Source organism: Malurus melanocephalus, unplaced genomic scaffold (genome assembly GCF_030028575.1).
Source record: "Malurus melanocephalus ecotype Western Australia unplaced genomic scaffold, MMel_1.1 scaffold_21, whole genome shotgun sequence".
NCBI lineage: Eukaryota > Metazoa > Chordata > Aves > Passeriformes > Maluridae > Malurus > Malurus melanocephalus.
The window spans coordinates 2245166-2259425 of NW_026623253.1; the positions used below are offsets into that span (position 1 = coordinate 2245166).

The following is a 14260-nucleotide window of genomic DNA, read 5'->3' on the forward strand; positions in this document are numbered from 1 at the left end:
TTAGGAGTCATGTGTTATATAAATAAGTCCATCATCCTGTGTTCTTGCCACTCCTCCTTCGCCCCTCCCAGAAGCTGGCTTGCCTCTCTCCCCCACACCCCTCAGCTAGATTTAAACAGATGGCAGAGGGACATGAAATAAAGAGCAAACACAGGCGAGTGACTAATTTTCCAAAAGGAGACAGAAAGCCAAACTCTTAACTTCAACGTTASAGGCAGCAAGGAATGCATAATTACCCTCTGAACATCACATTCTTCCACATAAGCAGATGCAGTGGTAGCTAAGATGGTAGATGACAGCAAGCAGGGCAGGGATCCTCCAGGCAGGCTTGACAAGCAGCCTGGGACTACACTGCAKTGCTAGAGACACAGGGAGAGAGCACAGCAATGGAATCACAGGCTGACCCCCACCATGCAGCAATCCTGCTCCCCAGACAGGCTTAGCTGAGCACTCTGCCCAAGGTTACCCAGCTCAGCTTAAAATCAGCTCATGAGGCACCGGGCAGGACCTGCAGTGACACCTCTGAAATGCCAGGGGCTAGAAGGAGCTGCCCTGCAGTGACAGAAGCATGGGAATCTCTTTTCTGGGGAGTTGTCATGTTTGGGCTTGAAGAGTCTGGTATTTTGCAGAACATGGAGCACTTGGTGATGCTCAGGAAGTAAAGAAGCAAGGACCAAAGCCTGCTGGAGGGAGATGTGCCAAAGGAGTCACAGCCAGCACACAGCAGCTTGTACAGTAGAGAACGTGAAGGTGAGTTAATTACACCAGGGAGATGAGTAAAGAGCTATTTTAGTGCTTTTCTTTTATCTTCAATCCTGCTGGAGTTGGTGCTTCCATCTCTTCTGCAAGCATCAAGTGGCAGAGGGTAAGGTCCCCTCCCCTGGCAGCTCAAGGAAGCCTTCAGACTTTGCATTTCAGCTGCTTCAGTGGAAGCACTACCTACCTCTGCTGACTTTGCTCCWGGAGCAGTAATGTGACAGAGCAGACATTTAGGGTGGCAATTTTTAGGGCTAACTCTATCAGACTTTGTTATTTTAGCCATTTGGGATTATTTCTGCTGGCTGAAAGAATTTAAAGAGATATGCAGAAAATTAAAGCAAGTATCATCTTTGTTGTGCCTGACACAAAATATACTGCAGCACATCATTTTGCCAACAGAAGGACTTTTAAGACAGTAAAACGGCTAAGAAAAGCACCAAAACCATGTTCAATGCACAGAAATGGATTTTTCTTTGCCATTCTGTAAGAAATCAGAGTACCTGTGCTCAGACCTGTAGGTACCTATTCTCCAGGGCTCAGATTTGTTTCCTTCCTATGTTATATTGATATTCAGGGCATGCTGCAAAGCCTGTTTATTTGCCCATGCTTCTGAGGCGTGCTTGGGAGACAGAATTCCACATTATCTTTAGTTGGTATTAATTCAATTGATTTATCTGCAATTTTGCAGTTATTTGTCGTCTGTGTTTCTAGGTCTGTTGTGACCTTTTACAAGTGGAAGTTATAAATAACTCCAGTTTGTGGAGACTCACACAGCAAAATCTAAACAGCTTTTAAGATATTCCTCCAGCTGCCAATACATTTCAGGTCCAGAATGTGCTCAGTCCCACAGACTGAGAYAGTATCACCCAAACTGGGAATCCAAAGCCTTACTTCAGCATGCATATACAAATATTTGCTGATGGATTAAGAATTGGAAACAACTCTACTTCTTGTTCAAGTTGCAGACATGGGGGGGAAAAAAGAGGGGAAAAATGGATTTTGAGCATGCAGAAACGCAGACTGGGTAAGCAGAGCTGGCAACCTTGTAATTTCTGYTTCGCACTTCAGTCTGCTGACAGACATCTACTTTGCATTCCATGAAAGGCAGGTTTGCTGCAGCAGCCGTCAGCTGGCAAGTGACTTCTCTTACAAACCTTCCCTGCCTTGGCCCAGGGATGCTCTGTGGCTTTARGAGCCTTAGCAAAAGTTATTGGGAGGAAAGAATTTAAAAACAGGACATTAAGAACCAAGTGAAAGTGTCCCTCCACCCTCACTTCTCTGTTGGGACACCAGGGTTCAACCTCAAAGTACATGTCCTCTATCAGATCTGAGTACAAACTCAACCTCCTTAACTGGATTTTTTTAATCCAAAGGRCCAACACTTCCCTCTACTCACATTTAACATGATGGATCAAGCTAATTTTCATCACTTGGTTAGTATCTAAAGACACAGTCACATTCAGAAGGATTTTTACAAGCTTATAAAGCCTTATAAAATTTTTTAGATCCCAAGCAAGGCTGGTATTTATAACTACTTTATCCCTCKATGGTTATTTTAGCCTTACCTTCTGTGAGGATGTGGCTGGCCTACACAGAAACAGGTGATAAAAACAGCATAGCTGAAAATAAGCGTAGTCTTCCCTTTCATCAGGAAAAGAAGCTCGTAGGATCAGTTTCCACAGAACAGGAAAKCTGGGCCTTTCCAGCTGGCAGGGTGACCAACAGAGCAAGGGACTCCTGCTGGCAAGTGAAACCTTTCATTTCAAAGCCAGCTGAAGCCTGGTGGAAGGTGGAAAAGCAGGAGCTTTCTTTGCCCCTGGCACAACCTTGTGTTTACTTAAAGCACAAGGGCTGCTATTGCTGCCTGTGGCAGTTTAAATACCCCATGTTCAGCTCATTTTGCTGTCTGATTACTGTTACTGTTTTCCARTTAAGACACATTTTGCTAATGAACTCACATGGGAAAAAAGCTTCTCCCTTCTCCCACCTCTCCCAGTACACACAGAAAACTTTTATTCAAAAGCAGTCCTTAAACCCCAATCAGCAAGTTTTCTCCCTGCCAATGTTAAAAAAAAAAAAAAAAATTAAAAAGAAAGAGGCTCGAAAATCAAGAGCTGTACATTTTCAGCAGTTCAGACTACATTCAGAACCCCAAACAGCAGACTGATRATGCCCTTCCCAAAGGCATTCCCAGCCACATTTCTCCAGCAACAGGCATTTCTGATTATTTTCCAGGTTTACTCAAAGGCACAGTAGCACTGTTTTCCAAATCTGGAAGGGCAGACTAATGCTATTGAACAAGAGCTGTCACATTGCTATTTTGTAATGGTCACAAATGGTTACGGGCTTCATAACACACACATGCTCAGGAAAAACTGTGGAGCACCAACAACATCCATTTTCCTTGTGTGGCCACTAGACAAATTCAATATTTWCTTCTGTGATAAGGCTGCACAGACATTTTCACCCAAGCCTTGTAAACACGATCAGTAGGACGATGCATATGTATGTTTACAGACAAGGAAGTACTTGCATTCAGTACTTACATTAACAGGCCCAATCTGTTAAGGAAGGAAAGAAGATTTGTAGTAGTGGCTAATTCCTCAAAAATAATAATGTTCCTGTATCCAAGATAAGAGACATGCTATCTTAAGTGAACAGCAGCTTCCTTTGTTTACACAGCTCTTGTTCAACAATCATAAATAATAATAAATAATGAATAAAGTATAAGGTACCATTTTCACCCACCTTAAATTCAGGGTGATATAATGCAATCAAAATTTCAAGTGTTTCCAGAGTTTTCCARCAACAACTGAGTATTGAAAAGGTAATAATAAAAGACAACACTGTGATTTCTGCCACAGTGCTTCCTGCAGAAATCCCCCAAATCACAGCAGCACTAAGAAAACTATTCCTACACATCGGTTTTACAACCTACCTATCTTATCTTCCTCACTCTCAAACTGAAGAATCTTTCAAATGCAATTAATCAGCTTTCATTAGCTCTAAATTGCTTTTTGCTTGCTTGTAATTAAGGACTAATAGCCAAGAGTCAGAAATTTATAAGGTAATTAACCATAATGAGTAACTGTTTTAAAGTCTGATCAGCTGCTGAATGTCAACTGATATCTTAGTTTTTCCCAATAAACTTTTTTTCCCCATGTATTTATACAAGCTTGAAAAAGAAGATTTATTTCGCAGAGGTTGAACATTCACCAGATAATAGTATATGTGCCTGTTCTTTCCCCAGAARGCAGCTAGCTAAAGACAAAAATATSTGCAAACTAGTAATTAGTATGGATACAGAAGGTTTTAAGGTGACACTGACATGAGGAAAGATCTATTTTTACWTGTGTGTGAAGTATATTTCAAGTTCAGAGAAAGGAACACAGACAGAAAGCACACACATGTTGTGATCAGCTCATGCATAGSACAAGAATCTGCTCAGCACTTGTAAATATCACCACATAAAATACATTTCCTCTGCTTGTGCTTCCATTCAATAAAATGTTGGTCAACCAGTGCTAAAAACATTCTGTGTCAGTATCATATTAAGTAGCATTGCCCAAGTTAGAATATCAAACCAAGTGAATGAGCTGGGTCCAAGATTATAAACAGCCATTCCAGCATAATATCAAAAAGCTTTAGTTATGTTAATGAGACTCAATTTCTGAAAGAAAAATTATTYACTTATTTCACATATTTCCCTACATGTGGCATCCAGTGTAACACAAGTGAAACTCACTATACTCAAAAATCTGTCTGAGAAAACCCCGCTTTGGTGTTCATCAAGTAGATCTTACATAAGAAATTGCATGTCAAAACTCACAAGAGGATGAACCCTGATCCCCTTTAGAGTAGAGCTTGTCGCTCACAGTAAAAGCTGGAAACTCCAATTCAGCTGCTGTCTGCAGGGTACTCAGAAACTCTTCTTGGTAAGAAAACAGGATGTGCATCCCCAGAACACAACCAAGAACTCATTTCAGCAGTATTTCCCTGCATTTTCCTTCCTGCAGAGTCATAAGGGGAGTTAGGCWGTTTCCATTGAGAGAGTCATTAGCAGAACAAGTAGCATCCAAGTTTTCTGCAGTTTTCTTTGGCAGAAACCACAGAACAGGAAAACTTGAGGAAAAGTAAAGATGTTCTCAGGACTCTAACTTATGTACAGTATTTGAGTTGGAAAATAAGTCAACTATTTGAAGCTTTAAAACATATTTAGCTGTTTCATTTTAGAGCTGTGTAAGAGAAAGCCCTAAAATGACACTTCCAACATGCAATATTTCTCTTCTCCTGTTTTGTCCTGCAATGTTTCACATTTCTGTTTTCTCTTCAAAACAATGTCCCAGTTAAGAAAACCCATGTTTAGCTTATACATGAGGAATGAGTCACTTATTCATGGRGGGAAATGAGTTTATATGGGGAAAATAAGCATTATGCCTGCTGGATTAATGTTTTCAGCAGTCATTACATTGCTTAGTGGAGCGGACAGCACGAGCCTAAAAGCAATATTAGTGCTTACTTTAGGATGAGGTTGCTCACATTTAACCAGTTTCAAGACTCCTTTGCAAAGCATTCAGAGTAAGCATTTTTAGCTGGGGGGAAGTAAGTATTTTTAGCCTATCAAGGAACCAGGTTGGAGTTTGGAGCCAGAACAATTTCTAATGATTAGTCTGAAGTTCCTGTAAGCTTGGGACCCACAGTCTTTTAAGATGACAAAAATCAAGGGTGCACTATCTGAATGTTTTTACTTTTCCAACAGGTAACTGCTACRGGTAAAGATCATCTTTAAAAGGGAACATGGATTTGATAAACTCAACTGAACAAAACAGTACCTCAGAAGAACCTTTCAAATGGGCGACATCCAAGATTCTCATTTCCATTACCCTGTCTGTGCTTGCTCTAATGACAACGGCCATCAATTCTCTCGTGATGACTGCAATAATTGTGACAAGAAAGCTCCACCACCCTGCCAACTATCTAATCTGCTCTCTTGCAGTGACTGACTTCCTTGTGGCAGTGCTGGTGATGCCCTTCAGCATTGTCTACATTGTAAAGGAGACCTGGATCATGGGGCAGGTGGTGTGTGACATTTGGCTGAGCGTGGACATCACATGCTGCACTTGCTCCATCCTGCATCTCTCCGCCATTGCTTTGGACCGGTACAGGGCAATCACGGATGCTGTGGAATATGCCCGGAAAAGGACACCTAAGCATGCTGGCATCATGATAGCTGTTGTGTGGATCATATCCATTTTTATCTCCATGCCTCCTTTGTTTTGGAGGCACCAGACAACCAGCAGGGAGGACGAATGCATCATCAAACACGACCACATTGTTTCCACCATTTACTCCACCTTCGGCGCCTTCTACATCCCACTGGCCCTGATCCTGATCCTCTACTACAAGATCTACAAAGCAGCAAAGACATTTCACAGRAGAAGCGTCAGCCGCATCGTGAGGGAGGAGGGGGTGAACGGACAAGTCCTTTTGGACGCAGGGGAGAGAAGCACCAAATCAACCTCAATGCCCAGCACAGCAGAGAAGACCTCAGATGCACTGGTGAACTCCGATAAAATCAACATCACCCTACGAAGCCCCAGGTCTGAATCCAAGCATGAGAAATCCTGGAAAARACAGAGAATCTCGAGCACAAGAGAGAGAAAGGCAGCAACTACACTGGGATTGATCTTGGGGGCATTTGTGATCTGCTGGCTCCCATTTTTTGTAAAAGAAGTAGTTGTTAATACCTGTGAAACATGTCACATCTCAGAAGACATGTCTAATTTCCTAGCATGGCTGGGATATATAAACTCCCTTGTTAACCCTTTAATCTACACAATCTTTAATGAAGATTTCAAGAAAGCCTTCCAGAAGCTTGTACGGTGTGGGCAATACCTTTAAGAGCTTTTGTTCCTATGAGGAGAACATAATCATTGYTTTTTAACCTGTATAAATTTATATAACAGAGATGACATTTATTGAATTTAAGGCAAAGCACCAGGACTCTCCAGCATTTACATTATAATGACTTTTTTTGTATAGGTAACATTGGGAACTTAATTGCCCAAGTTTTAAAGAGATGGATCATCTGGGATTGGTTTTGCTCTAGAAAAAGAGATGGCATATTGTGGCTGTGATTCAGTTGGGATTTGCTCAGCTGCCTTGCTTGAAGCATAGGATATTACCTTAAATATGAAGGAAATACACACTTGAAGTAGACAAAGAAACAAAAYTCTTTAAAAAGTAACTCTCAGTCATCAATGAAATGTTAAATAAAACAGCACACACATTTTAAATCCTACTGATATAAGGTAGAAAATACACCATGGAATGACAACATGATTTTTAAGTCTGGCACAGGCCTGCAGCATAGAGCCAAGCCATTCCCAGCCAAGGGTAGTAGCTTTAAATGTATCTACCATCATCCTCTGTCCATCAGCTGAGTGAGCTGCAGCCCTGCCTTGTCACACAGATGGACTTCCCCGTGTTACACAGCGCCCCAGCAGCAGGCAAGGGGCTCTCAGTTCCATAGCAAGCCAGTGTTGGAAGCCCTCTGCCATTGCACACCCACAGCAGATKTGAGCATAACCCCAATGGAAACAGCCAAACACCCAGAGCACCTCCAGTGAGATGGGTACACAGAGTGCCCAATGCTCTGAGACACCGCTTCCATGGGCASTGGGGAGGAAAAGCTCATAAAGAGCAGCTGTTTCTCCTTGTGGAGATGTTAGAAGGGAGAGAAGCACAAGACACTTCTTTCTCCMTGTCCTCACTCCTAGCTGACACACCTGGCCAGGCAGAGCCTGTGACTTGCTGCATCAAACCCAGCCACACAGCTCATGGCAGGGCCGAGCATTGCGAATGGAGGGTGGCTTAGTGGGATTTGAACTGGGGCTGACAGCTCCAGCTCAGCATGTTCAGCCCTCCATCCCCAGAAGCCTGATGCCCCCGAGCCTTTTCTGGACTACCCCAAGCAGTAGGGCAATGCTCCCTCTTTCCAAGCACGTGAGAAAGCCCCACAGCACTGGCAGCGTGGGTCTCTGGAAAGGGCTGTGCAGCACCTTCTGCAGCAAGGCAGAGGGAGTGACCTCAGTATGCYCTGCACACCTGGGCAGGGGATCCTGGGGGATGCTCACTGGGAAGCTCACCTTAGTGAGCTCCTCCTTCCCCCTGAGCATCCATCCACATCCCCRTTCCCAACAGAGCTAAAAAGGCCTTACAAGAACTCCAGCCAGTCCTGACCAACTTACTCAGTCAAAGATAACCTCAATGAACAAATCCCTTCCAAGGCCTCAGAGATGACACCTTGGCCAATCCTGATTCACATGCTCTAGATGCCAAGCCACAGTCCTCACCTCAAAACCAGCAGTGCAAATTTCCCAAGAGCCAAGGGTTTGAACAGAGCAGTGGGCATTTGCCCCGTATGCAGAGGAGTTGTTAAGACCCACACCAGAGCCCAGGGACAGGTTTTGCACTTTTCAAGACAAACAGATCCAGGCTCTGTCACAAAGAGCCCAGCTTCAAATCAGTGGTGTTCAGTGCTGGCTCACAGGAACAGGGACTTGAGGCTTCTTACAGGGACTACAAACCCCTCTTTGCAGCAATCTCCTGCAAAGTTGCTCCAGTTTGGCACCTGGGCCAGCAGCTTAGGAACACCACAAAGGAACTAAGACATGAGACCACCATGCTCACCCTTAGCTGAAGAAAGGTGTCACTGGCCCTTACAGTTGTTCTTCCAAGAGACTTTCAGTGAGGTGCATTAGACAAAAAAAAMCCACCAGAAAAAAAGGCATCACTGTCATTTCTCTCTCCCCTTCTCCCTCCCCTGTATTACAAACTCTGGAGTTTGTAATAATTTTTGTACTTTGCCTGCAGGCTACCAGCTGACACAACAGCTGTCAAAAGGGTTCCCTGCAAGATGACGAGTTTTGAAACTTGAGATATTGAACTAATTTGTTTCTGTCAATGGCAYCTTACTGTATTCTGCTTTCACCTCAAGGGCCAAATGAAATGCTTTTCAAAATTACTAGAAACTATGCATTTGCTTTACTGTTGACTTTAACAGCCAGGAATTTAATGGAAAGCTCTCTTGTCATACCATGGAGCTCTAGCACAGCAGTGGCACAGCTAAATTTTGAAGATGCTGGGATGCGACAGAGTGGGATTGGCTCATGCTCAGTGCAAGCCAGCACACTTTATTACCATTGCAGTCAGAGCACAGCTTCTGCAGCCCCTGTGACCTCAGCAATGGCTGCATTATGCTGAGAAAAAATTGCTCTAAGCATCAGCTGTGCTCTGCTGTCTCCAGAAAGAGCCATGAAATTTAGCTTTCTAAAAAGATTAGCAGCTTAGCAGAAGGCAGCAAAGAAAACCCCTCTTAAACATTCAGTCATGAATATCTGTTTCCCACATTTCCTGTGTCATAGCATTGGGTATCTGGAGGAACCCATTCCTCTCCCCCTGCCTCTCCCTTTATGGCTGCTGGAGTACAGACGATACTGTTTATCCTCTTACTCGTGTAAGATGTTTGACAATATCTCATGAAATCAAATTGGAAGGAAAAATAGGGGCTGCTTTTCAGRAGAAAAGATACTTTAAACACACATTTAAATAATAATGGGTGAAGCTCAAAGAAGGGAACCATATGTAGATAAACAGAAAATAGCTGTCATTTATGCAATGTTAACAGTATTATACTCTGAAACTAATTAAGCTGCTAAACATTTCTCAAGATGCAGGGTGGTTTCTTTTGTATTGTTTTCACTGAGCTGTATCTGCTCACCCTTCAACACAGCGGTGGGAGAGGCAACTACAAGATATCAAACGAGTGGGCAGTTATTCCATTAAAAGCACTTGCGGCTTGTGGACCATCATTTCTTGGTGTCTGACTGCGACTCATCACTCGTTCCCTAACAGAATGCACAAACACTTCCCCGCACAATATCACACAGTATCATTTCATCTCTAGCATTTACCCTTGGATGTGATGTGTCCAGAGAAAAGACATGAATTCCCCTATCAGAATGCGTAAAGGTTAAGATTTCTGCAGAACGCTGCTTTCCCTCCCTGYGAAGCACGCAAGCACCAACTGGACCTTAGCATCAGATTCAAGGAGCAGGACAGAGCGAGATTTTAAGCACTGAGCTAAGAATTTTTTGCAGGTAGCTCTGTGCCCAGTGAGAGTTCAGTCTTAGCAAAAAGAAAAAAAAAAAAAAAAAGTGTCTGGCTTTTCACCTCTGTTAGAACACTCTATATGTGTATTTCAGGGACAGGGTTTACATGTCCAGAGTTTGCACAAAGATTCCTGGTCCCTATCCCACTGCAGCTGCCCTGCCCGTTGCTGTTTGCTGCTCACCCAACAGTTTAGATTTCTTCCAGCACCCAGGGAACTGGATTTGGTGCAGCTGACCCACTCCCATTACAAATTTCGCAGAGAATGATTCCTGAAGCAGCTGTGAACACGACATGCAGCTCAGGTGGATGGTTCTTRCTAACAACAAGCAGTTAGACACACCTCGTTATCCCTCACTCATTTCTTTGCCTCTCCTCCCTGCCAGATGCTTTATTGGTGTCCTTTCCTCCTGAGAATGGCATATCCCTACAAAGAGCTTGGGGACACAAAAATACATTTGTTTTCGTGATGMAGTCACACTTGTTAACGCATGACTGTACCACCCAGAAACACCCACCTCATCCAAATGCGCTTTTGGCAGTCGCTGTCTTCAGCTGGTGCCTAATTGTTCTTGGTGCTGGGGAGGTACACGGAAATAGCACCGTGCCAAATCATTTTCTCCAGTAGTTACAAACTCAGCACGTTATTTCTAAGCAAGTACACATTACTACTCGACCTTTGCATTTCAGATTCCCCTTGCAGAAGAGAAACAGAAAACCCCTGCTGTAGCTGCTGCTGAAAAAAAGRGCTTTTTTGAACTCTACACACCAAAGAGTAAATCCTGCAAGAAAGCGCAAGAAAGTGAAAGGAGACCCTTGTAGCAGCCCTGTAAAGATTAAGAAGAGATCTGAAACTTGTGTCAGTCCTACAACAAGGACAGTACTGCTACTACAATAGCAGAACTGCTAAAAATTGCCAGCAAGATGTCAATATCTCCTCCCCTGTGAAATTCTGAAATTAACTAAACTGATTATTTCTTTCAGATTTTTCATTGTCTTCTGGAGAATCAGGGTAAATTTCTTATTTATTCCTCAACAGGAAAGCTCAACCTCTGAAAGAAACTTTTTTTTTTTTTTGATCTAGTGTTTCTAGCCATCATAAAGTAACTAAAAAAAGTAAAGCTTAGATGATACTGATCTTGTCTAAGAGGAAAGATTATAGAGAACAGAACAAACAGAAGTCAGCAGCAAGGACTGTGAATGGCCAAGGTTACCAAACAAATTCAAAACAGTCTTTCTGGTGTCAAATCCCCCATTCATAATGGACATCAAGGACTGAAAGCAACCTTATATCCTCACTTTTTATCCTAACTTACTAAAGTATGAATTCCATAACTTTCAGYTGTTTATTTTGCATTCAAGTGAGTTTCTTCATAAGTAAAAACTCTACAACTCAGGAAAACTTCAAAAGGGAATATTTTTAGGCAAGGGGAAAGTCCTGTGTTTCATCAGTCCAAGTACATTAGTACAATTATGAATTAAAAATCCTGGTTAAGCAGTGTAAAATCAAAGATGCTGCTTATCAAATGCTATTGCTTTTTTATCCACTAGTAGCTCAAATCAATTGTAACCTCTCTTGTTTATAGTATAATACTATAATATATATTATAAATATAATGTAGACCTACAATTATTAAAATACCATTTTGAAGGTATTCCTTGCTATACACCAGATGGGCATCACTAATAAAGATTAGCCTCTCTTTCCACTTTAAATCAAGATACCTCCTATATACCGATGATATTTTCCCCTCACTAAATTAAGTCTTTCCCTTTCTTCCTGTACACCCATTTATTCAAAACTCAGAGCTGCATTTCATGGCTTGGGTTTAAAGATGAGAAACATGTTTAACACCACAAAAAGCGCTAATTGCTTATGTAATGCTAGAAGAGCGATTAATCTTCTCACTTTCGGTTTAGATCATGACTGGTAGTAGACATTGAATGCAATAGCTGGTTCTGTGCTGGCAGCACTCCAAGATGCAAAAGCTGTGGCTAATTTGTATGACAGCAAGCGTCTGCTAAGCAACTCACTCTTGGCTAAGCCTGGTTTCCCATCTTTCACAGTACAAAGCTGCACAAAATAGTCCACAGCCATGAAATGGGGAATCAGCCAGTTTGCATCCCAGTTGTTTCTAGTCTGTCAGTTCCTAGGAGATGCTTGCCCCACAAACACCACGAACCAGCAGCAGCAAAGCTGTGCCTGTATCCAAAAATAGCCAACATCTTTCACATCCATCTATTACTTCAGAGGYAGCCTGGACTGACTTATGTCCAGGTGGGCTCAATACAGAGTAGCACTGCTCCCCAACCAGACACAAAAAGAGATCCCTTCAAGGAGAATGACTAGCAAATCATTCAGTGTTGAATTACCTCATCAGCTCTGGTCAATACAGGGCTTGTATTCCCTGTCATTGTGAAATTCACTCTGAAGCCTGAGGTGATCAATCAGCTTAGGTACATGCAAAAATACTGGAATTTAAGATAAGAAAAAATCAAGCTAAGTGTTTTCAGGCTGGGGATCTTTCTTCCACGTCTACTTTGACAGCTGTAAACTGCAGTCATTTTGAACCCATAACAGTTTCCCAAGCAAGATATATCTATACCAGGTAAGCGTGACTTCATTTTTCACACACAGATATATTTCTATTACTATTGGACTGTTTCTAACCTTATTCATTGATGATGCATTTTGACAAGTATTTATCTCATCTGGTTTTCAAAGTGTTGCAGAAATACGAATTAATTAATTATCTCAGGTAGATAGGCGGTCTTATCTCATTTTTACCGTTAGAAAAACAAAAGTCCAAGCGAAGTAGGCAGCCAGCACTTCATCCTGAGGTCCTGGAGTGGAGAAGAGAAAGGAAGAGGAAGGAAAAGAAGGAGAGGGGAGGAGAGGAGTTCCTTTGTTAACTGCACAAGGAATCACACACTGTCTGCGGGATGAAAGTGAGAGCTGTGGAGCAAAGCAACTAGGAAAGGGGTAGGAGGAGAACAGAAGCAGTTTTCTCCTTATAGAGCCTTGAAATAAACTTGCTTGAACTCATCACAGCTCGGACCCAGCTAACAAAAGTGCCAGTTCACTTTGGAGCTGCCTGGCACCTCCCAGRGCTGAGAGAAGGCTGTTCTGCCATCGCCATCCCACGCAGGGTCAGCACAGCACTGCACAGATGAGCACATGTGATCCTTCTGCAACACTCGTGTGGCAACTCTGGTCAGCATCAGCCGTGCACAGCCAATGAGGCTGGGGAGCTGCAAGTACTGAGATCTTGAGGAGTACACAGCAGAAAAAAAAAAAAAAAAAAGAAGTAGCTAAGAAAGGATATCTTGAAATCTTACCTGCATTACAATGCCCTCCCATCTTCTCAAAAGTCACATCAAGTACATGCAGAGCTGAACAGAGATTTTGTCCCTTGCTTTAGACATTGCAAGGGATGGATGCTCACCTTGCTTTATATTTCACAAATACAAGCTCCACAGTCAAACCATTACCACGTTTACTGCTTGTCTCAGTTAAATACCCCAGTGTATGCCAATCCTCCCCAGCCCCTGCCAGCCTGGCCTTTGCCTGTGTCTCCAGCTCACTGAGCATGGTGTTTAAGCATTCTGTAACAATTTACTCCACTGTTCCTTACTTTCATTTGACTGGAGAAGGATAACAAAAAGTGACTGAAACACCCTCCAAACTCTAAACCTGCAAATAGGACGTGAAACAGAAACAGAAGGACGCAGTCAAGATTTAACAGAAAATAAACCAAGTGACACTCCTCTGAGCTACCCTTTCTACTTGCCCCACTCCACGCTCTGCTCTCACCCACAACACACTACACGCAGTGAGTGAAGAGGAAGAGCTGTTTCAGTAGCAGGTTTCACCTCTTTTGTGAAACCGGGCAAAAAGAGCTCTCGTTTAAAGACCCTTCAGGGGAACGATAAAGGCTTTAAAATGTTAACCTGCTTTGCCTTCTCTCACCCTCGGCTGTACGGAAAAAAAAAAAAAGGAGCGAGGGATAATTGACTCCGGTGCAGACTAGGAAACACAGCACAGATGAAAGGGGTGACAGGGAGAAGGAGGAAGGAGCAGGCTCTCACCGAGGGCTGGGTTCTCACGGGACAGASCAGCTCCCCGCAGCCCGGACACTGCGTGAGGGGGCAGCCCCAGCCCCGCTCGGCGGGCAAGAAACCACGAATATATAACCAGCGGGCTGGCAACAGAGGGACGAGGGGCGATTTGGGGCTGTTCTCGCCGTGCCAGGCTCCCGGAGCCCCGTTGCAGGGCCGGGGATGTGCCGGGGCGCGGAGCCTTTTCCCGGGCGGGCGGGTCCCTCTAGCG

At 43.3% G+C, this 14260-nt stretch overlaps 1 protein-coding gene across 1 annotated transcript in view; it reads left to right on the forward strand.

Moving 5' to 3' along the window:
- The window catches only part of HTR1F (5-hydroxytryptamine receptor 1F), a 104387-nt gene extending 94472 nt beyond the window's left edge, over window positions 1-9915 (forward strand). Inside the window, exons 3-4 of the mRNA XM_057389931.1 lie at window positions 630-750; window positions 5519-9915. Coding sequence (XP_057245914.1) covers window positions 5557-6660 — 1104 coding nt within the window. The 5' untranslated portion in view covers window positions 630-750; window positions 5519-5556 and the 3' untranslated portion in view covers window positions 6661-9915. The remainder of the gene's footprint in view (window positions 1-629; window positions 751-5518) is intronic.
- The last annotated feature ends 4345 nt before the right edge of the window (window positions 9916-14260 follow it).